The sequence below is a fragment of the Galleria mellonella genome, unplaced genomic scaffold, assembly GCF_026898425.1.
Source record: "Galleria mellonella isolate WM207_F2 unplaced genomic scaffold, CSIRO_AGI_GalMel_v1 utg165, whole genome shotgun sequence".
Classification (NCBI taxonomy): Eukaryota; Metazoa; Arthropoda; class Insecta; order Lepidoptera; family Pyralidae; genus Galleria; species Galleria mellonella.
Window position 1 is genome coordinate 270396 of NW_026442009.1, and position 22564 is coordinate 292959.

Below are 22564 nucleotides of genomic sequence, written 5' to 3' on the forward strand. Positions count from 1 at the left end.
TGAATTTGGTCACATGAATCAGTATTCAAAATATCCATAATTAATTCAAAACAGATAAATAATTGTATGCCAAAAATCCTTTAAATCTGTTTAGCTATTTAAACATTTGAGTAATAAACATCAAAACATTTAGAGACACATCACATTAATATTTTTCAATAGAACTTAATGAAAAATTAAAAGATTAATTTTATTGAGGGTCCCCTCAATAAAACAATCTTCTTACAAGTTTTTAAATACAAAAATGACATAACAGACCTAATGAATTAAATACATTAATTCAATCTAGAATTTATTGATAATGCCTATTAAATTATTACAATAAAAAACAGTCATGTATAAAATTAAACAAGTCTTCGCTTTTAAATACAAAAAAATAGACAACATAATCATACTGAATACCTTTACAAATACACCTAATAGACTGTATAATTTGTAAGTAAATTCAAAATATTACACTTTTTTAAAAAAGTTCATCAATGTTTGTTGCTTTCCTTTTTGGGGGGGTGATGATTTTTTCCTATTAACCTTCGCTCCTATCTTTTTGTTATTTGGAGAAACATCTGGTTTTTTATTTAATACAATATTGTTTTGTTTCTTTTTTGGTGAAATTTCATTCACTTTTTGAATGTTTTCCTTTATATCTACTTCCTCATTTTCTGAGCAGCTTTCATAAATCTCTTCTTTCTTTGTCAAAATATAACCATCTTCATTAATATAAGTTTTATCTACAATCTTTCTCCTTTTTTTAGGATTAACTATACCAGAAGTAATTTTAATGGTATTAAGAGCAGGTGTGGGTGGTATTTCATCATCTGATTCTGCATTAGCCCTATTGGTAACAGATGTATCATCAGCAAATGGATCATTTTTCTCATCTTCACTTTCACTATCTGAAACATGTAATAACCGTTTTCGCTTCTTATCAACCTTTGCATTCTTTTTCACAATTGTAATAGACTTGTTCTTAGATTTGTTTTCTCCATTATTTTTTTCTTCGTAATCATTTTTAACATCTTCCATTTCAACATCAATATCATACTTTACATCAACTTCTTCAACCTTTATGCTAATATTAGGTTTATTGCCATTTTCCATCTTTATAGCATTACTAGCATTTTTATAGTTGTCATTTTTATGATGTACATCAGTTTTATTGAAAAACCCTGCAATACTCTTCTGAGACTTATTGTGATTTCTGGAATCCATCTTCTTTGACATGTTGTCTTGTTTTATAGTGGGATCTGGTTTAGATTTTTGCACTATATCAATACTGGGCTCCCCAATCTCTGTTTTTGTATCCTTCTCTTCTTTAACTTTTTTTACTGGAATTACTGGTTTTGTGTGTGTTGCAATTTCTTGACTACTTGATTTCAAGTTTCCAATCTCATTGACTGTTCTCTTAATGCACAGGTTACTTCTTATAAAACCAGTACATAAGAGGAAATCTTCAATTTTATTTATTGCTGTGTATGCCATGTTATCAACTGTAGGCTGACCTTTGGCAACACTATATATGTGTTGAAAAAAAATTAATTTTGATGATTTCTTAATACCGTCGATCTCAGCATCAGTACATATCTTAGTAAAAGCTTTGTTGTCATCTGTTAAACCTGATATAATATAATTTACACATAGATTGATGGTAGGGTGATTCTTTTTTATCAAATCCACTATTTTGTTGAGTAATAATTTACTCTCATTGACATGGACACATAACTCCTTACTTAAGGATACATATGTAATTAACCTATCTTCGTCTAATAACATTTCTTTTAACGTGTTTAAATTTGTATCCCTATTTCCTTCCATGACGACTACTTTTGCTTAATAAAATTATGAAAGTAACAAGAACAGCAAATTTAGCGCACTTTTTGACACTGACATTAGTAGTATCAATTTATCTACAATGGGAAAAATAAAGGAACAAAACTATACAGCCTATTTTGATACTGACAGCATTGACAGTTGTTATAATTGTAAATTTTGATAAAATTGGATACATTAAAACAGGACCACAGGTATTATGCTTAATCTATGGCAACAGGCCATATTGGGATTTATTCTCAGGCGCCATTTCTCTAAACTTCTTTTAAAACAAAATTTCAACTTAATATGACAGCAAAATCGTTATTATACGGATCAATATGCATAAAATTTCTAAATATTTAAGCAAAATTATTATAAATTCATTTCTTGATATATTTCATGGAAAATATAAAATTAAAATTAGCCGTATGGTTCCGGTGTAGAGTGAACCATCCCTTCCTTTCCTGTGAGTGTCGTAAAAGCGACTAAAGAAACTTAATGGTCGGAAGGACAGCAATGTCTCTCTTAAAATATTACCTAAGCCGAGTGGGAAGATTGGTGGTCATGTTAGTTTTTTTGTTATGCTACTTAGAATGGTAAACAAGCTGACATGGCCCACTTAATGAAAAGTGATAACCGTCGCCTATAGACATGAGCAGTACCATGGACATAATAGAGTATACTATTTCACACATGATACCCCCCCCCCCCTGGCGCTGCCATTCCTGAGGACTCAGGTGTCACTCCTTTGTACCCTGTAAATTAATTGCCATATCTCACCTTTCAAATTGAAACACAGTCATATAAACACAACTGCTTCACGGTTGAAACATGAATAAGACAGAGCTACCCAAGTAAACGACTTTTGTACCGTCTTCCTCTGGTTACTAGTAATACCAGTCCCAATGCTAGCAAACCCTGTCTGGTCAATCTCCATCCCTTGGAAACCATCTTGTTGAATTTCAAGTGTAGTTATTACGATGGTCTTGATTTGCCTTGCCTTCTTATACTCATTTGTCATGCCTCATTGGTGTCCTGCATATACCGCTAGGCAGACAGGGCTACCATTCCATTATCGCTCATTAAAAATAACATCACCTAAGCCTAATTACGGATGCCAACCTGCTTGTCAAGCGTTGCAAAACTGGCAAAAACCTCCAATTCAGCAGTAGACAGTAAACGGCTGTTACGATAATGATGATGATCAAATTAAAATAAAAAAATTAAAAATATGTTTAGAGAAATGGCGCCTTACGGTCATTCTACAATTAAATTAGTATAGTGACTTACTAAATGTCCGTATCCGTATCCACTGATATCCGAAAAAAAAATTGTATCCGTATCTCTCATTTTTTGGCATATTTTGAACGGATCTAATATCCAATTTATAAAATTGTAGTCATTTACTAATTTAAAATATCCCTATAACACTTCTATACTTCTTGTAGGTAAATATTGCTTTATTACTTAAGTAGCTTTTGCCTGTGACTTTGTACGTGTGGACTTGGAATATATTTTAAGTGTATATTTTATTTCTACACTAGCAACCCGCCTGCTCATTACATCACATCACATTGAAGCTTCAAAATTTATCAGTGTTTCGCTACTATATTATGTATGTATTATATATATACCAGGTCACTCAGAAAGTATTGAGAGAAAAAGTTTTTAGTTTAGTTTTAGTAAGGCCAGTTATAATTTATTTAAAAATATGATTATTTATAAGTAAAAATAAGCACGTGCTAAATTTAAAACTTCCCTCCGCATTTTTTGCAAGCTAGTTCAAATTACCGTGTCTCATTGAAAAATGGATTTGCGTCGAGAACATTTTCGCGCTATGATTTTTTACGATTTTAAGTATCGCCTGAAAGCGGACGAATCGTACGATAGATTTCAAATGGCATTCTTGGATGAAGGCCCTTCTAAGACAACCGTGTATCGTTAGTATAATGAATTTAAGCGATGAAGAAAGAAGTGATCACCCCATGACGGCTGTTACGGAAGAAAACGTGCTAGTAGTGAAAAAATTTATCCAAGAAAATAGACGTGTTACATACCAAGAGATTCAGCATATACTGCAGATTGGATCAGGAAGCCTTCACGAGATTCTACACGTGCATCTACGGATGCGGAGGATAGTTTCGCACTGGGTGCCGCACAACCTCACCGATGTTCAGGAAAAAAGAGAAGCAGGCAAGAGTGGAATGGTGCCATGATATGATAGACAAATTTGAAGCATGCTCGTCTCGGCGTGTTTACGACATCGTTACAGGTGATGAATCGTGGATTTATCAATACGATGCAGAAACAAAGCGCCAGCCGACGGTTTGGGTGTTTCAAAACGAATCAACGCCTAACAAACTGAAGCAACCTAGAAGCGGGGGGGAAATTTTTAACGCGATTTTTTTTAATTTGACTGACTTGGTGTCAATTCCTTTATGAAACCAAAGAAGCATTAACGCCGAATGATATACTACCAAATAATTGGCAGAAGTTTTCTCTATTGTAAGCAACAAGCGACCAAACACAGGGCTCCGCGGGCTACTGCTCCACCACGATAATAAGCCTGCACACACCGCATTCAAAACGAGGGACTTCCTAGACAGCACACCGCTCAAACTCTTGGGTCATCTTCCTTATAGCCCTGACCTAGCACCTTGTGACTTCTTCTTATTCACAAAAATAAAAAATCAGTTCAAAAGGATACAATTTTCGTCGCCGGATGACGCGCTCTCAGCATTCGAGCAGACTGTAAACAATGTATCTGCGGCGGACTGGAAAAAATGTTTCGAAAACTGGTTTAGACGTACGAAACTTTATATAGAGGCTGGTGGAGAATACTTTGAAAAGATGTAATAAAAATATATTTTCCTATAGAAAATTTTTTTAGTGTCGCAAAACTTTCTGAGTGTCCCAAGTATTAGGTCCTTACATATAAAATTGGCGTTTTATACAGGAAGAATATAGAGTAATTTTTTTTTGTAAAATATATTTAATTAATCGAAGTATGCACGTTGTTATTTATGCACTTTTTCCATTTCATAGGTAGTTAATTGATCCCTTTACTAAAAAAAACCATGGGGGCAAAAATTAATAAAATCTTTGAAGGCGGTTTGGACTGTCGCATCGGAGTTGAATTTTTTCCTTGTAAGAAGTTGTCCAAATTCCGAAAAAAATGGTAATGTGTTGCAGTAAGGTCCGGGGAGTACGGTGGATGTCGCAAACATTCCAATTGTAGCTCATCTAACTTAGTGGTTATTTGTTGTGCAGTGTGTGGTCTTGCGTTGTCGTGAAGCAGCAGTGGCCTAGAGCGATTAACCAATCTCGTTTGTTGAGCAGCTAGTTCTTCCTTCATGGTTTGCAGTTACTGACAATAGATATCTGCCATAATCGTTTGGCCAGATTCACTGCAGCTTTCTAAAAGCTGTAGTGAACAACACCGGCGCTAGTCCACCAAACACTCATAAATAACTTTTTCTGAGTCTATTTTCGTTTAGGGCAGGATTTGGCTAAATCTCCAGGTTAGCCATTGCAACGAGCGCTTCCGATTATTGTACATTATTCACTTTTCATCACAAGTAGTGATTCGATTTAAAATCCCTTCATTATTGTGTCGGTTGAGCAAAGTAACACAGCAGTCGACGCGTGTTTGCAAGTTCGATTCTTTCAATTCATGAGATACCCGTCGTTCAAGTTTTTTTTTACTTTCCCGGTTTGTTTCAAGTGGATTAATACAGTTTTATCACTTACTCCGAAGCCTGCAGCTATCTCTGAAGTGCTTTGTGATGGTTTCGCTTCCTCAATAGCCTTTAAATATTCATTTTCCACTTTGGTTTCCCGCCGTCAACGGGGTTGGTTCTGAAGGTCCAAATTTCCTGAATGAAAACGTTGAAACCAAAAACGTATCGTGCTTTCTTTTGCGACACCAGCAACGTGCATATCATTTATCTATCGAGCTGTTTCTACAGCACTGGTGCCACGGTAGAACTCGTACTCGTAAATATACCGATAATTTATGTTTTCCATTGTGCGGTAATGAGCGACGCCAAGGAAAAAAAAATAATGAGGAAAAAACAAATAAATGACTGTTTTCAAAACTCAAATGTACCAACTAAATAAATTTATAAATTTGAATTTGGAATTCTTAACCAAAGAGGAGATATTTTTATCAAAGTCGTCAGTACGACAAAACGCTAATTTCATATGTAAGGACCTAATATAAACCTTCTTCTTGAATCACTCTACCTATTAAAAAAAACCTATTATAAATAAATCTATACAAACTAATCACGTAGAAAAAATAATTATTGATTATATTTTTCCTATGAAAAAGTTTCCTAGGGGTAAAAAGTAGTTTGTATATGTATCTCTCACTAGCATTGGTTTAAAAAAAAAGAACAAGTGACAATAAATCACTTCTAGATGACACATCAAGATAACATACATTTAATTTTAAGTTAAAACGTGAAAATAATTGTGAAATCCACACTCAATTTGATATACACTGGCGGAGCACTAGTGAGAGATGATAGATAAGGATAGGTTAAATGCCCATTGTGAAGAATTCTACGAAAAGTAACCACGATGGTTTCCAAGGGGAACCACGTGGAGGTCGACCTGATTAGTAACATTGTTAGCAATGGGGATGTTAGACTTCATCGCTAACAATCCCTTCCCAATATTGTTCACATAATTTATTTTAATATCTATTATGTATAGATATCGTCTAGTTACAATTATATTAGTCAGATGTAATACTACTCTAAACGTACAAACATTGTTTAACTGTTTCCTCTTATTTTAAATTATAAACAAAACAAAAAAATCTCGCACAAAGCACATCGAAATACCGTGTTGCTAAATGCTAAACGATTTTTGTTGTTTCATGAAAGGTAAAAGATTATAAGTAACAAAGGCTAGCGAGCACATTTCTAGTAGTAAGTTATTCCCTTTAGAAACTATCATGGTTAGTACTTGATGTACATATCACAATGGGCAAGACTTACTTTTCTTCGCATACCATCCTTCATCGGTGCCCCGCCAGCATATACTGATAGCTTACTTTATTATCATTGAAATTAAAAAGTACTGTCCGACCAAAATAAAGTAGCTATCTAGTATCCGCAGTATATATTTTTAATGATCCGACACATCACTAAGTAGGATTAAAAAATTTTTTGTGACTTAGGTAAATTTTTAGCGATTACGTTTTTTTTTGTCTGGCAACACTGTACCTAACTATCATTCCCTTATACTTTTTGGTACTTGTTTTTATATCGAAACAGTTAATAATCTCTTGCATATTTATGAACGATAAACCTAGTTAATGTTTAAATTTAGAAGAGTGTTATTTGTTATTCAATAAAACCATTTGCGAAAGTGAGTATTAATATAATAAATAACTTTTGAAATACTTTGATCTATTTTAGTTGCATTACATCATCCTAAACTTATTCTTTGATAGTTAAACATTTGATTAGTTTTAGTTACTAAATCCAGTTTAATGGATAGATTTCTTCTTTTTCCGACAGAGAAAATAATTGCCCTTCAACTAGTTTTTAGAATTTGAAGGAAAAATGCCAGGGTAAGCAACACCTGCTAATAAGGGAGTGGTTAACCTACTCTAGACTGCTCACCAACACCTACACATTACCACCTGCCACTTAGTTATAATTATTAGTAAAATATGCTTATATTGTATCGTAACAGTATATTGCTTAGCACTTCAATTTTAAAATTTGCCTAAACTATGAAAATAACTATTTCATGCAACCATGAAGTATAATGATAAAATAGCTGTTAACTAAAATTATTAAGAAGATGTGGCTATTGCAGTTAAATAAAATTGTTTTGTTTATTAATATGTTTGAAAGTTATTGGTATGACTGTGACTGAAACACTGCTAAATAAAATTACTATTAACACTGTGTATATACACTGTAATGTGGTTATTGTAATATTTTATTAATTACAAAATATTAGTAAATAAAAAAAGATAAAATAATAAATTTAAATCTATATAACATATTTGAGTGTGATTTTCAAATTCAGAATTTCATATTTATCAGATGTGGATAAATGAAAATGTTTTGACTATAGAAATATATAAGTTTAACTACTGATTTGTTATAATTAATCCACATCTTCACACTACAATACATAGCATAATAAAACTAATAATAAATAACTCTTACATAGTTAAGCTTGCCTGTTGTACATGTTCATTTAATATACATTGTATTTGTATGTAATTTTTGTGTACAATAAAGTATAAATAAATAAAAAGAAAATCTCTTTCCATTATAGGAGAAATCCCTATCAAGAAAATAAATAATATTGAAGCAGAAAATGTGTATTATTACTGTATTATTTTATTAATAATATTCTAATTTGCTTGTTTGCTATGTACTCTATTACATTAGAATATATACCTGTTAATACTTCATAGCCATATTTCAATCATACTGTACTAAAAATTAAAAATATTAAAGTCTAACATAGCATAAGTATGAGTCACACATGTAACTATTTTCCTTATGCACTATTAAACATGTAAAATACATTATCCTCATGCAAATTTTCATAAAATTCATGACATGATATAGATTCTATTTTATAATAATAAGCTAATATTGAATCTTAAAATAAAATATTATTTAGTGCAAAATCTATCTCATTTTCTTACAAAAAATAATGTGTTTACTAAAATAATAGATTCTTTAAATTTTTATATGAAGTAATGATGTGTTATGGTTTTAGCATAGCAACCATGTCGCTTGACAATATGTTTTGTACCCGTTGCGGTGATGGGTTTGAAACTAATGAGAAGATTGTTAATTCTAATGGAGAACTTTGGCATACCAACTGTTTTGTGTAAGTAATTTAATTATTAAGATTTATTATTCATAGTAGTTATTATATTAATCATCAAATGACTGCTGTCTGCTACTGAATATTGAAACATCACATGATTTTCAGCTCTTGTCTCCCTATCTGTTATTTGCATTTTCATTGTATTTTAATTAATCATCCTATTTTATCCTTTTAAAAGGATAAAATACATTTAAAAGTAATAAATATATATCTAATTTAGCCATGTTATAACTGAATTTTAATTATGAAGTATTGATTAAATACCTATATAGCAAATTTTTAAAGGGTTTAGCTGGACAATTATGTATTTAAAAAAAAATGTGATATACGCCTTAATGGTACAGAGGTATACTATAAGGCATAAATTACTTTTTTAAGTGTGCACCACCAACTTTTTTCTTATGTAATTTTTATTTGTAATAGCACAAGTAAGACTTGTGCTATTACGAAGCGCAACATGTATTATTTTCATGATTGAAAATCTCAAATATCACACAAAAAAAATTAAGATTTATTTAATTATATTTTTTTAATACAATATATTATTGTGAATTTATAAATATATATATTATACAGTGTATGAGTAAAGTAACTTAAAACTTCGTTAAATCATGCAAAATTAGTAATAAATTATTTTCTGCTCTTCTAGCTGTGCGCAATGTTTCCGTGTCTTTCCTGAGGGAATTTTCTATGAGTTTGAAGGACGAAAATATTGTGAACGAGATTTCCAAGTGTTATTTGCTCCTTGCTGCGGAAAATGCGGTGAGCATTGACTTTTTTATATTTTTTATAACTACTACTAGAAAGTTTATGATCTATTTACATATTTTAAGCATTCAAAAGAACTAGGTGCATTCTGCTTACCCCATAAAGAACTTGCGTGAAATATATATGTATTTTTGTGTAGTTGGTACCTTTTTATTGTTATCTATATAATTATTCGAAACATTAATAATGCTGTAAAAAAGCTATAAATAAAATAAAAGATTTTTTTCAAACCACTATCGAGTATCTCTACACGTCCTAAAGGTTGACTGATAGAGAATGCCTATAGCATTACGTTCGCATTTTTATTTAAATAAATAAAAGGTCAGTAAGTATTTTAAAAATCTTTTCTCTAGGATGTTTATGATAATTCACAAATTAACCTCTTTTAAAATATAAAAATAATAAAATTCTCTAGGTGCAAATTTTATCACAAAAATTCGTTCTATTTACTTGCCCTATACTAAAATATTCCTCTATTAAACACAGGGGAATTCATCATCGGCCGAGTAATAAAGGCCATGAATGCCAACTGGCATCCTGCATGCTTCCGTTGCGAAGAGTGTAATGTGGAGCTAGCTGATGCTGGATTTATCAAGCATGCAGGTCGAGCGCTCTGTCATGCGTGCAATGCTCGTATTAAAGAGGATGGTTTACAAAACTACATGTGTCATAAATGCCAGTAAGTATTTTCTGTAATTCTTTTATATTTATAAATTTTCTTATTTAAAGACTACACAAGAACAAATACTCATCATCACCATTATCCATTATATCCGGATAGTGGTATCTATACATCTAGGTGGTGTTTTTTATGTAATAAGCATTGAAATGTCTTATTCCTGATCTAAAGCAATCGTGTAGTAATTTTTCGTTACTGGCGCCTAAAATTTGGTTTAATTTCGGTGATATCTGTAGCTGTTAGTAAGTTAAATCCAAAGTTATTTTTTAATTGATACTTTAATCGCTTTATTTTGCAATAGTTTATTCACTAGAAACCAGGTTTTAACTTTATACATGATTCATTCATAGAGATTTAGATCACTCCTAAATTTGAAACAGTAGTCAAACATAGGTTATCTATATGTTAATTAATGGTAATTTATTAAACAAATTGAAATTGTTTTCTATTTCATATTACTTCCCTTTTTGTTGACACATCACGAAATAATTACGTAATAAATTGTTAATAAAATTTACTATTATGTTATCAGCGGTGTAATCGATGGAGAACCTCTTCGTTACCGTGGTGAGGTTTACCACGGTTACCATTTCAACTGTGCGACCTGCGGCGTAGAACTAGATCACACTGCTCGCGAGGTCAAACATCGTTCTGGATATGCCGCCAATGATGTAGTAAGTAGTTGATAACTTAGGAACGGTTTGTTAGGCATTTTTAAATCATTATTTCCGAATTGCACAATAGTTTTCACATTTAAATTTTGTAAGTATACATCTTTAATAATATTTTCTTATTTTTTCAGAATAATCTCTTCTGTTTACGGTGCCACGACAAAATGGGCATTCCTATTTGCGGCGCTTGTCGTCGCCCAATTGAGGAACGAATCGTGACTGCGCTTGGCAAACATTGGCATGTCGAGGTAATTTTTCTTTAAACTAAAGTACTGACAATATTATTTTATTAATAATAATTTAAAGTTAGAAACTAGGATACTAGATTACACCATCCTCACATTAGTAGTAGTGGTGTTTGATGCATCGTTTTTATTTAATATACTACACACATCATTTTCAAAACTCTATAATATAAAACATATAAGGTGACAAAAACCTCAGGCATCCTATTATGTTAGCAATAAACTGAAAAAAAATGTAACGGTGTTTATAGTTTACTATTTTTATAATTTTTCAGCACTTTGTCTGTGCAAAATGTGAAAAACCTTTCCATGGGCATCGTCATTATGAGAAGAAGGGACTTGCTTACTGCGAGCAACATTATCATCAACTCTTTGGCAATTTGTGTTATGTGTGCAACCAAGTTATTGCTGGCGATGGTAAGGCTAACAAAATATATATTGAAAAAGATTTACAAGAATTTAAAAAACCGTTGTTAGCAGTAACAAATTTTTAACTTACATATTATCTATTTGATTTTTATCTCAGTCCAACTTAAAAATTGGTGTAGTTTTTATCTTGATACGCCATCTTGGTGGTCTGTTTCATATTTCTGCCACTATATTCTGTAATTATCATAGAAACACTAAATGAAATTAGTACTACATTAAAACATTTTTCATTTGTAGATACTACTATTGAACATCAGCTGACTATTATTGATATAATGTTGTTATCATTATATCAGAATTGTTAAATTAAGATTATGTGGCAATTTTATTATTAACTGACGTATGCCTTTTAGTGTGTAATGTCTGGATACTGTAATTTTTTTTAATGGGTGTAAATGAAATAGTGACCCCACCTGCGCTATCGGTATAGACTGGCAGGGCACCAGTCATAGATGATAAGTGAAAATGAAAGCAAGTGAGCCCATCGTGACGAATCCACAAGAATTAACCACGATTTATTCCAAGAGGAGCCGCGTAACGGTCGACTTGATAGGGTATATTCTTAACAATGGGGTTGTTAGATCCCATTGTTAATGTTGGCTATGATGTTGTAGGGGGCCATGAGTAAGTCATGCTTACTAAAATGTCCAGGCAGGTGGTGGCGTGGTGAGCCGTGTTAGTTTCTTATAATATGGTTGAGCACAATGATGTCTGGCTCATCCGTCATACTCGTGAACGAGTGGTACCTGTAATGACTGGTATGTTCTGGTCACTGCTGGTAATTTTAATTATATACTATATATTTTAAATTTTATGAACTGATACTGCTTAGCAGTTTGTATTCAGATAAATTCATTACTTATATAATTAAACTTTTTGATGAAAAAAGCAACACCTGAGTTTCTTACTCATTCTTTTTGGCTGAAATTGTTTTCTGAATGGGCAGTAATGAAAAAAAGATTATTGAAAAATTTTTAATCTAAGTTTACTTGAATAAAAATATTCTTTCTGTCTTATGGCAGATCAATTATTTGTTTTCATTTTCACTAAGTTCTATTAAATCAAATTATAGATGGTCTGTCATGTCATTACGTATGCATTCATACACCAGATTTTAAGTTAGGACTTCTATTACAAAATAGCATTTCATATACTTTTTTGGGATGGAGAGGGATATAGGTTACTACTACAGATGATAAATAAATAATGCTATGTGGTCGTCAGTTTTCACGGCGCTGAACAAAGCGTGGTGCGTACACCACTTCGCGTGCTCTGTGTGCGACGCACCCCTTAGCACCAAGAGCAAGTTCTACGAATACGACGAACGTCCTGCCTGCCGCCGCTGCTACGAGCGGTTCCCGCAGGAATTGCGCCGCCGCTTGAGACGCGCACATCAGTACACCACTCGACGTTGACCCAATTTTATCAACAATAATGTAAGGAAATACGAACCGTAATAATCTCATTTTTATAATCGATTTCAAAAAGGATGAGAACATCCATCCATTTAATTTTGTTTTTTTTTTTGTGTTAAATGATACTATATCCTATTTTAATCTAAAGGGTTTCCTTGTTGGAGTTCCGTACAAAAAAAGAAATTCCGAATCGCGGTATCAATAATAATAACTGTAGGGTGAAATACAATAAACACATTTGTACACAAGGTCATTTTATCTCATTTCTGTGTATGGAACCCACGGCGTGGAAGTTCCATTTGCATCAGACCAGTTTTTTTTTTTTTTTTGTAAAGGCGTGAATATTGTTGTGCAAAATGAAATCGATATCATTAGTATCCTTTTAACGGATTGTTCTACCAGTGAATCTGCGAGCACTTCTCAAGGAAGTGTAAGTCGAAAGAAAAAGCAAAAATATTAAATTTTGCATTCTAACTTGACACCTGAATTGTTTAATTATACTGGTAAGGAGAACATTCTCTTGAAAGAAGGCCAATGATTTCGATTTTACGCTGTATATGTGATGTATTTTTATTATTTTATTTTTCATATTCTCAAGTTAGGAGTTACTTGCAGGAGTAGGTACAGAGAAGTATTAAACAGTTTATCTTGCAGTATCTTTTCATAATTTGGTAATATGTAAATTGGACGTAATCTGTTCTTTACAATTTTAGTATGCCTTAATATTTATGTATTTTCGTTTCCATTGGATATATATAATAAAGGACTTTGTTTAAAATTAATATGCATGACAAGTATAAAGACTGATCCAATTTTATACTTATTTGTTATGAACATTTGTGTGTGTATATATCCATGAAGTGCCTAATATACTTATTTTGACATTTAATAGTTATTTTAAATAATATTTATATATACTGATATTACATATATAAATACATAATAACTATAAAAGTTACATACTTGTAAGTATAAATTTAACATCTATTTAATAATTCTATTTAAAAATATACTTTCATACAAAATACTGTATGTTAATCTCGTTTTAAGGTCTTAACAACTGAATTTTTATTGCACTAATATAGATTATATATCAAATACAAAAAAAAGATTAATTTCTGTAATAATAAATAAAAAATGAATACGCATGAATTATAATAATATGAATACACGAGTATTTAAAATATAATTTTAATAAATTGTAAACTAAGTTATTTTAAGATTTTGATGTATGCATTAATTTTGTGCCTAAATTAATATATTTTTACTGTCACACATCTTGTTTTATTTAAAAGCATAGACATTTTTATTAAATTTAGAGTAAAAAATGGAATGATAGCAGAGGGAATGTTTTTATTTCATGACAAGATTAAAAAACACAATTTTTGTAACATTCATATAATACGTTTGATACTCATTAAGACTGAAAAAAGATTATTGAAGTGAATATTATTTTTTGCATAATAATTAGCAAGACTTACATTTACAATAAATATTGCAATATATTAAGTCCTAAAGAGTTTATTTATTTTACATTATATTCATTTCTAATCTGAATACATTTATGTTGAGAAGGTAGCATAAATCTTATTTACAATTCAATAGAATAAATAAATAGTACTCACATTATCAACAAATTAATACATCCTAAAATTATACACTACTTAATAAATCGCATTATTAGGACATTTAAAGTCTGCTTTATTAATAGCATAGCATTGACTCTTATTTTAGTATAGACCAATTAATTTATAAATATGGTCTAGATCCATGATGGATGTGTGAAATCATATCAGTCTGACACTAAGACTGGCTGTTTAGAAATCTGGTGTATCCAACTAAAATGTCCTACTAGTAGGACAACAAAATAATATTCTAAACAGTTTACAATGGATAAACTATTTAATTGTCCTTCTTCATCCTAGTATTGGTCATGCGATAGATGATCGAGTCCCTGCCAGGATCCATATCCATGAGAGCATATACTATTGCTACTAGAGTGAATGAAAACACCACTCCGAACCATAGGATAATGTTGAAAATGGCAGCATAATCCGCACTGTATCCATCATCTGTGTATGGTGTGGCCTGAAAATTTTAATATGTGTAAAGAGAAATATTTGATTTGCAACTACTAATAATATGAAAGAAACATTATTTTCTAAATTATTAGAAATGTATGCTTGTTCACCCACCTAATGGTAAATAGTTCCTAAACTAGGGGCATCTGCAATACCAAGAGATACTGCCAATCCTAAAGTTTACACACCCTTTTTATAACTAATTTTATATTAGTTTAAATGATTTGATGAGGCAGTATCATTATTTGTAAATTTTTCGAAAAACTTATGTAATTATGGACAGATCAATACCTGTTGTTTGAGACTCTCCTCTGGTACAGATCGCACTGCACGTCGAGTGTGAGCAACATCAGTGGTCACTGCAGTCACCAGCACTGAGCCATCATAGGCTTTTACAAAAGCATCACTTAGTTCTTGCAATGCCTCACCTGAATTAAATAATTTATGAGAAAATGTTACAAACAAAAAGATTTACATAAGAATTAGTAATTATAATTGGGCAGTATAATTGACTCACCCAAAAGTTTCTTAGCTTCCTTAGTTTGAAGAGCATTAGGACCATGGAAATCAGATAAAGCATGAAGTGATCGGAATCTAAAGTTATAGAAGTCGATAATGTTGTCTGCTGTAATACTTTTGACCTGCAAAAATTGTCTATCTTTACATTTCCTCAATATATACAATAATAATAATAATACAACACTTTAAATTACATTAAAATAGGCAATATTAATTTTTAAATTACATAAATTTAAAAATTGTAATAAAACCTGAACATAGCAAATCTAACCACTTAAGCACTCACCTTGCTAGTAAGAGCTTTCAATGCTTCTAGTTCAGATAAAAACTGATAATCTTCTTCAACAGAGTACTTCAAGTGTTGCAATGACTGTTTTGTCACTTTTGGTGGAATAATCTCTCCAAATACATCAGGATATGAATGGAGCTATAAAATAAAGCACAAAAATAATATATGTTTGCAAATTTAGGTTTAATCTAGGATATAGTTAATCTAGGCATTAAATTATATTCAAATCTATTTAGCTGTAATTGAGTAACAAACTTCTTTACTAGCCTTTACATTTATTCTATATTCATGCCAAGTCCCTTAGAGGGTATACAGAGAAAATAGAGTACTAAAGAACTCTATCCTTATATACATCTCTTGCTTTCTGAATTTTCATAAACAGTTTCATGTATGCACATCATTTATAACACCTTAATAGGATAAAAGCAATGATTACCTCATTTTTTTCTGATAGGTTGATTTGTACAAGTTTATTGCCACCATTAGTGAAACGCTGCTCAATCCTATGCTTAACTGCTTTGTATGTGTCTGGTTCATACTCATCAACAGTCAAGGGGAAGTCCTGAGTCTTAAGGCCCACCTAGAAATAAATCGATTAAGAAAAAAAAAATATTATCACCTATACAAAACGACTCAACATTACTTACAGTTTTTCCAAGAGAAGAGACTCCATCAATATAAACTTCTACAACTGCTTCAGGAGTATTAAAAGGATCGACAATAGATAATCCGTTCCACTCTGAACTCTGTAAGGTAATTTTTAAATTTATTTTCAAGATTGTACTTGTAATAAAAATTATATTAATTTTTTACATTATTTGAGCCAAACATACCTCTTCCACAGACAAACCAAGGGAAGCTGAGAAGATCTCCTTCAAAAGGCTTTCCAATGTCTTACTAGATCCTGAGAATTTTATGGATTTAGGGCTGTGAAGGACACTAAATTCCCCAGCAGCATTTGTACCTACAATTTTAAATATATACAAGTATATGAGTATTTATAAATATATTAGTAAAGAAATCATCAATAAGTAATAAATCTCACCAATAATTGTTAAAACAAGGGAAAACCAGAAAAATACCAATTTCACAGCCATTTTGCACGAAAATAGGTAGCTGACTGTCATATGATTATAGTCTTGCCATTTGATATTAAGTTTTTATAAGACATTGCCATAATTACGAAATTACGATAGGTACAGAATCATCTCATAGATTAGAATAATCTATGAGGTGATTCTATAGCGCCAATTCAATAACTTATTTCTTAATCGTGTGAATATAAATTTCTAATATTGTTAAGTCAAAATATTATAAATTAAGTTGATAATGGTTCTACATGCATGTGTGCTTAACCTAATAATATTTTCGCGAAATTTTAAAAATAAGTTTAGAGAAAGACAGTATCGAGCTCTGTTAGATTACGATCTCTTATTTTATCTTTTAGGATTTTTCAACATTTTTAATATTTTTAATTAATTTCAAATGTGTAGATTTTTAATTTGATTATATATTAAAACAAGTAAAGAGCTGTTTATAAGTTTTATACGACCCATTCACAGAAAAATAAGTAGCCTATGTCGAGCAGTTAGATTATTTACTACGTAATACGGTATACTAAGTCTATGGTCGAACACAAGTCTATTACTTGTGTGACTTGTGTTAAAACAATGAAAACCTATCAGCGCGTTCTCTTTTTTATAAGTGATAATATTATATAAAAACAAGGAATACGAAATGTTTTAATATTATATGGTAGAAAAAAAAAACCAAACAGGAACTATACTTATGTATATTAAACCAAATAAATAACTGTTTAAAAAGATCTTTGACTTATGCATAGATTAAGGATATTAGGTACTAAGAACTTAGAGTACTTACAGATTTTATGACACTTGATAGATGACAATGTCATTTTTACTATCAATCTAATGTGACGTGATCGTAACATATATATATATAATATAAATAGTTTCATAGAATTTCAAATTCAATCTATTGAAAACGTAATTTAGGTAATCATCGTGACGGTAGTTAAAAAATATTTGAAATTATACTAAAAATAATTAATTGTTCTCGTCTCGTAAATACTATTGATATTGAAAAATAAAGGTGACTTATAATTATTTTAATAAAAGAATAAAACGAAAATGTCGCACAGGTCAAGTTTTCAGTCCAGTGATATGTTTCCAAGGGAAATTGATATAGAGATATGTTTAAAAACTTTAAAAATATATCAGAAAATGGAAGGAGATGTCAACTGCGTAGTATGGGATGCATCATTGGTTTTAGCAAAATATTTAGAGACAATATGTCAAAAGAAGCCTGATTTTTTAAGCGGCATTAAAGTATTGGAACTAGGCTCAGGATTGGGCGTAGTTGGTCTCACTGCAGCAACTTTAGGGTCAGTGTTTGTGGATTAACGCTACTGTTTCTGCTTTTGTCTTGTATGTATAATATTAATATGTACTCTTTCCACATTTTACTAACTTTCAGTGCACAAGTAACACTCACAGACTTGCCAGAAGCTTTGCCACTTCTTCGGTTAAATATCAATGAAAATAAATCAAAAATTGGTAGCATGGGTGGTTATGCTATTGCAGAATCATTGGTGTGGGGTGATAGCAGTTCAGAGATACTAAAAGAAGAATTTGACATGATTGTATTAGCTGATTGTGTATATTATGAAGAGGTATTTTTTTTTTTATTTTAATTAATATAAATATTTAAATTATTTTCATAGACAATAAGTTAATAGTTTTTTAATATGTTTTTTAGGCTATTGATCCTCTAATTCAGACTCTTCAGTGTTTAAATAACACAATAACAAAGAAACCAATTATTTATTTAACACAAGAATTAAGAGACTCTGATATCCAGAAAAGACTATGGGACACTTTTTATGAAAAGTTATCTGAATTTTTCTATGTGGAGAAGATACCTGAAGATGAACAACATGCAAATTATAGAAGTCCTGATATAGTATTATTAAGAATAAATAAAAAATGATATTTGTATAGTAATGATATGTATAGTTTGTGATCACAATCATTGACACCAATTTATAAGTAATAACTTTTACCAAAGACAGTACCGATGCAGTTAAAAAAATCTAATATACCATCAGATGAACATATAAAAGTTTCAATAATCAATATTTAATATTAAAAATCTATATAAATGATAATAGTATTAATAGTTATTAGACAATATCTTAGATTGACTTTTATATATTAGTGTGCAGCTATTTGTGTTTGAATCTCAGGATATTGAACAAAGCAGAAGTAGTTCTTGCATATAGACTTGTATGTACCAAAACTGCATATAAATATTTTTCTATTTGCTTATTTTGTTGCACCATCAATTTTATTTCTTGTCTAGGATTGACTGGTAGATAGTGCAATATTGTGTTAAGACATCCTCTTTTACACTGTAAGTATATTATAATTTAACAAATAAATAAATGAAATAATAGAAAATATGTCTTACATGTAGCCACTCATTTTAAATTGTAAAATGTATTTCTGTTTAATGTATTAGGGTACTCTGATTATATACATGTAAGTGACCCATATTCTTCAAATATAATTTGTATATGGATGTACATGTATGTATAAGATGTAAGATATTTTTAATCACACTGTAGATCATGCTATGCAATCTTATCACCTTAAAAAGTAGAATAAAAGATGGTTTATCATTGCTCTGTAATAGACACATTGTTCAAGTAAAGTTATTAGTTATCATAAGGTAATAGTTTACACTGGTGGAGTAAAAATGAGATGTCATTGGTTAAGATGAAGTTGGGTTACTTGAAAAACTTGTTCACTTACAATAGTATCATGTACAAACACCCAACTCGAGGCTAAGTGCAGAAAAGCTCTGATTAACTAACAATGTAAGTTGTCAGGAACTGTGTATATAATTATTAACAGTGGTGTGTGAAGGGTATTATGGGCGACATAGTATATTATGTTATATTCATGGTAATGTAATAATCTATTAACCATAGATTCATGAATTATGAATGTTGATGCTCTACAGGCTAAAGAAATTTAGACCAAATGCATGTGTGCTTAAATATTCACAAAAACTAGTGTAAAGGCATATATTTTCAATCATGTACTGATCAAAAAATGAAATTAATTTTAATGAATTTGGGAGTAAAACACGAAGATGCATATTTTACTATGTAGACATTCTTTAAATGCAATATTATAGAACCATCATAAATACTTTGTATAGGAATTGGTAGAAAAAATATATCTAATTTAATTTTAATACACTTCCAAACGTTCATGAATTGAAATAAAATTTATAATTATAACAAATACTTGAATTTTTACTATTTATAGAGTTGTCAGCAATAGAATATTTATAAAGATCAAGCAATTTACCACTTTATAGGAGTTGTCACCGACCTTCATCCATAAAATCTGGAAAAAAAATGCATATTACCTTTTTAAAGTAACAACACAATAAAAATTATGGAAAAAAACATAGATATCCATAGTGTTGTATCATTATCTATATATGCCTCTAACTAAAATACCGAAATCCACTTTTTTCTTTTTATTTATTAATTTATTAAGAATTGCCTCTCAGCGGTGTAACTAATTCATGCATTCTTTTCAAACCAATTCTATTCTAGAACATCTTAGATCTCCTTATACGACCTGACACCTACTTTTTTCTTTATCTGTCCCATGTAGTTATTTCCTAAGAACGTGGAATTACATAGAAGTGATAAAATTGACAATTCATAGCAGGCTAGTGTATAGAAAATGTTATATCAAATCAAATTCAGATACAACCTGTTTGCATACTTTTTACATAAACTGTGTCGAATATATAATCTAATAATGTATGTTATTGACAAATAATTGACATAAAAACATGTTCTATACACTAGCTTGCTATGAATTAGAAAAAAAGCAACTGATGGTGTATCTTTTGTCCTATTTTTACTAATTATATTTGCATAAGGAAGCAACCACATGATTCAGAGTTTTTATCATTCCTTCGATTATATTTATTTATTTATTTCTTATTGCATTCCATAATATAATTAGTAGATAACATTTCAATTATGGACCCTGTTGTGCACAGCAAGTAGGAGAGAGGAGGACAACACTTCAATCGGTTTAGAAATAGTCTAAGGATCTGTTACAATATTATCCAGTCATTGAAATTGTAATTCCTTGTTCTTAGGTTATTTTTCGGTTCTCTTTTTTTCCCTCTATTTTTCCTTTTAGACTCGACTATTATAATAAAATCTAGCCATTTCATAATAAAAAAATTACACATTTTACGATGAACATGGACAATAAAACAAGTGCAAATACGTTTATTTACTTCATTTTGCTTTACTTCAATTTTAAATCTAATTTTTTTTATAGGTGAGTAATGCATTTGGGCGCGCTAAATAATAGTTGGAAGTATATAAATAATATCTTAAAAAAACACGTATTCATTTTAAATGAATACATGTATAATTAACTATATCCGTATAATAAATATCAGACAAGTAGCTCTATTTATTATTATAGTATTAGTATAATCATATGTATGCAACTATATAATATGACTAAAATTAATTTTACTTTAAATGGTGACATTTTAACGGAAAAATGCACACTTCAAATATTATTAGTTAATTATTCATAGATAATATTCATCATCATTATATTTACATAGTAGTAATAGATGTAATATTAGTTACTTCTTTGTAATGTATCATCATCATTTTCCTACCCTTATCCCAATTATTATTTGGGGTCGGCGTAATATGTTTTTTATGATATTGATAAATAGTAGGAACCACAGTAGGAATAACACAATGGATTTTAATTAATTGTACTAGTTCATCAAAATTAGTAACATAGCATAAAAAATTAGCTCAGCTACTATATGATCGAGTGAATTAATTTATTAAATAATTCATGCATACTTCAATTAAACTTAATTATTTATAAATATATGGTAAAACCTACCGTCACTACTACCAACATAATGGAACGACAAATCCAGGACACTCGCGAGCATCCACCCGCTTGTTATAATAGACAAAGGCGCCCTCTACAGTAGTCTTACGCCGGCCGCCAATACGTTCGTATATGTGCCTAGACCTAAAGCGCGCTCCCGCCATTGCTAACAACTGTGTATTACTTGTTGCTCGTATTAAACTTGTTTTGACAATCGGGGTCTTTCAATTCACAATCCACGACTCTGCTTACTATAGATATTATTTATTCACCGGTTCAAATATATTGAAAATTGTGCAATAGATGTTGTTTATATTTATGATGGACCGGGTTCTTTGCGATAACAATGACCGCTTGACTATCACGAAAGATAGTATTTAATTCCTTTCTAGTACTAACCTGCTTAAAAATATTGCCTCTTTTGAAGCTTCAGATTACGATACGTATCCTGCTTCAGCTATTGATAGTGCAATTGTGTGTTACTTCTTTGCTTTCCAACAAATAGCTCCTCTTTGGCATATACACATAAATCCAGAGTATGTTTTGCAATCTTTATCTCCAATATGATCAGCATGAGCATACCCTTGAATAGCTGACAATGTAGTTCTTTTGTTATATTGTATGCCATATCTCTTTCTTCCATTTAAATATCGCAATACTCTCTTTGCTGTGAGCCAGTATTCCTCAGTGTAATAGGTTAAAATTGTTATATATAATAGAACTGACTGTGCACGCTATGTCTTATCTTATGCTCACTGATAAATACAATAACGAGCCTATTATTATTTGATGAGGAATCCTA

The 22564-nt window shown here is 30.7% G+C and overlaps 4 protein-coding genes across 5 annotated transcripts; 2 read left to right on the forward strand and 2 right to left on the reverse strand.

Annotated features, from left to right (window-relative positions):
• Positions 1-279: 279 nt before the first annotated feature.
• LOC113518825 (DNA polymerase delta subunit 3-like) lies at positions 280-1875 on the reverse strand. Its single transcript, XM_026903825.3, has one exon. The coding sequence runs from the start codon at positions 1810-1812 to the stop codon at positions 454-456; it is 1359 nt and encodes a 452-aa protein (XP_026759626.2). The 5' UTR covers positions 1813-1875; the 3' UTR covers positions 280-453.
• Positions 1876-7028: 5153 nt separating this feature from the next.
• On the forward strand, positions 7029-14164 carry LOC113518904 (LIM and senescent cell antigen-like-containing domain protein 1). 2 transcript variants are annotated; one of them, XM_026903929.3, is made up of 9 exons: positions 7031-7188; positions 7341-7393; positions 8569-8682; positions 9332-9444; positions 9937-10129; positions 10662-10803; positions 10932-11048; positions 11321-11462; positions 12699-14164. In XM_026903929.3, the coding sequence occupies exons 2-9, from the start codon at positions 7386-7388 to the stop codon at positions 12887-12889; spliced, it is 1020 nt and encodes a 339-aa protein (XP_026759730.1). In that variant the 5' UTR covers positions 7031-7188; positions 7341-7385; the 3' UTR covers positions 12890-14164. The 2 variants fall into 2 exon arrangements, with proteins under 2 accessions (XP_026759732.1, XP_026759730.1); XM_026903931.3 differs by lacking the exon at positions 7341-7393 and having other exon boundaries at positions 7029-7188.
• Positions 14165-14222: 58 nt separating this feature from the next.
• LOC113518887 (ATPase H(+)-transporting accessory protein 2) lies at positions 14223-16978 on the reverse strand. The gene is made up of 8 exons (XM_026903912.3): positions 16824-16978; positions 16612-16742; positions 16426-16524; positions 16215-16358; positions 15776-15916; positions 15488-15611; positions 15262-15398; positions 14223-14977 (listed from the first exon to the last, which is right to left on the reverse strand). The coding sequence occupies exons 1-8, from the start codon at positions 16903-16905 to the stop codon at positions 14792-14794; spliced, it is 1044 nt and encodes a 347-aa protein (XP_026759713.2). The 5' UTR covers positions 16906-16978; the 3' UTR covers positions 14223-14791.
• A 725-nt stretch (positions 16979-17703) lies between these two features.
• LOC113518856 (protein N-lysine methyltransferase METTL21D-like) lies at positions 17704-21976 on the forward strand. Its single transcript, XM_026903874.3, has 3 exons — positions 17704-18182; positions 18275-18470; positions 18557-21976. Exons 1-3 carry the CDS (start codon positions 17929-17931, stop codon positions 18785-18787), a joined length of 681 nt encoding a protein of 226 aa, XP_026759675.1. The 5' UTR covers positions 17704-17928; the 3' UTR covers positions 18788-21976.
• Positions 21977-22564: the final 588 nt, after the last annotated feature.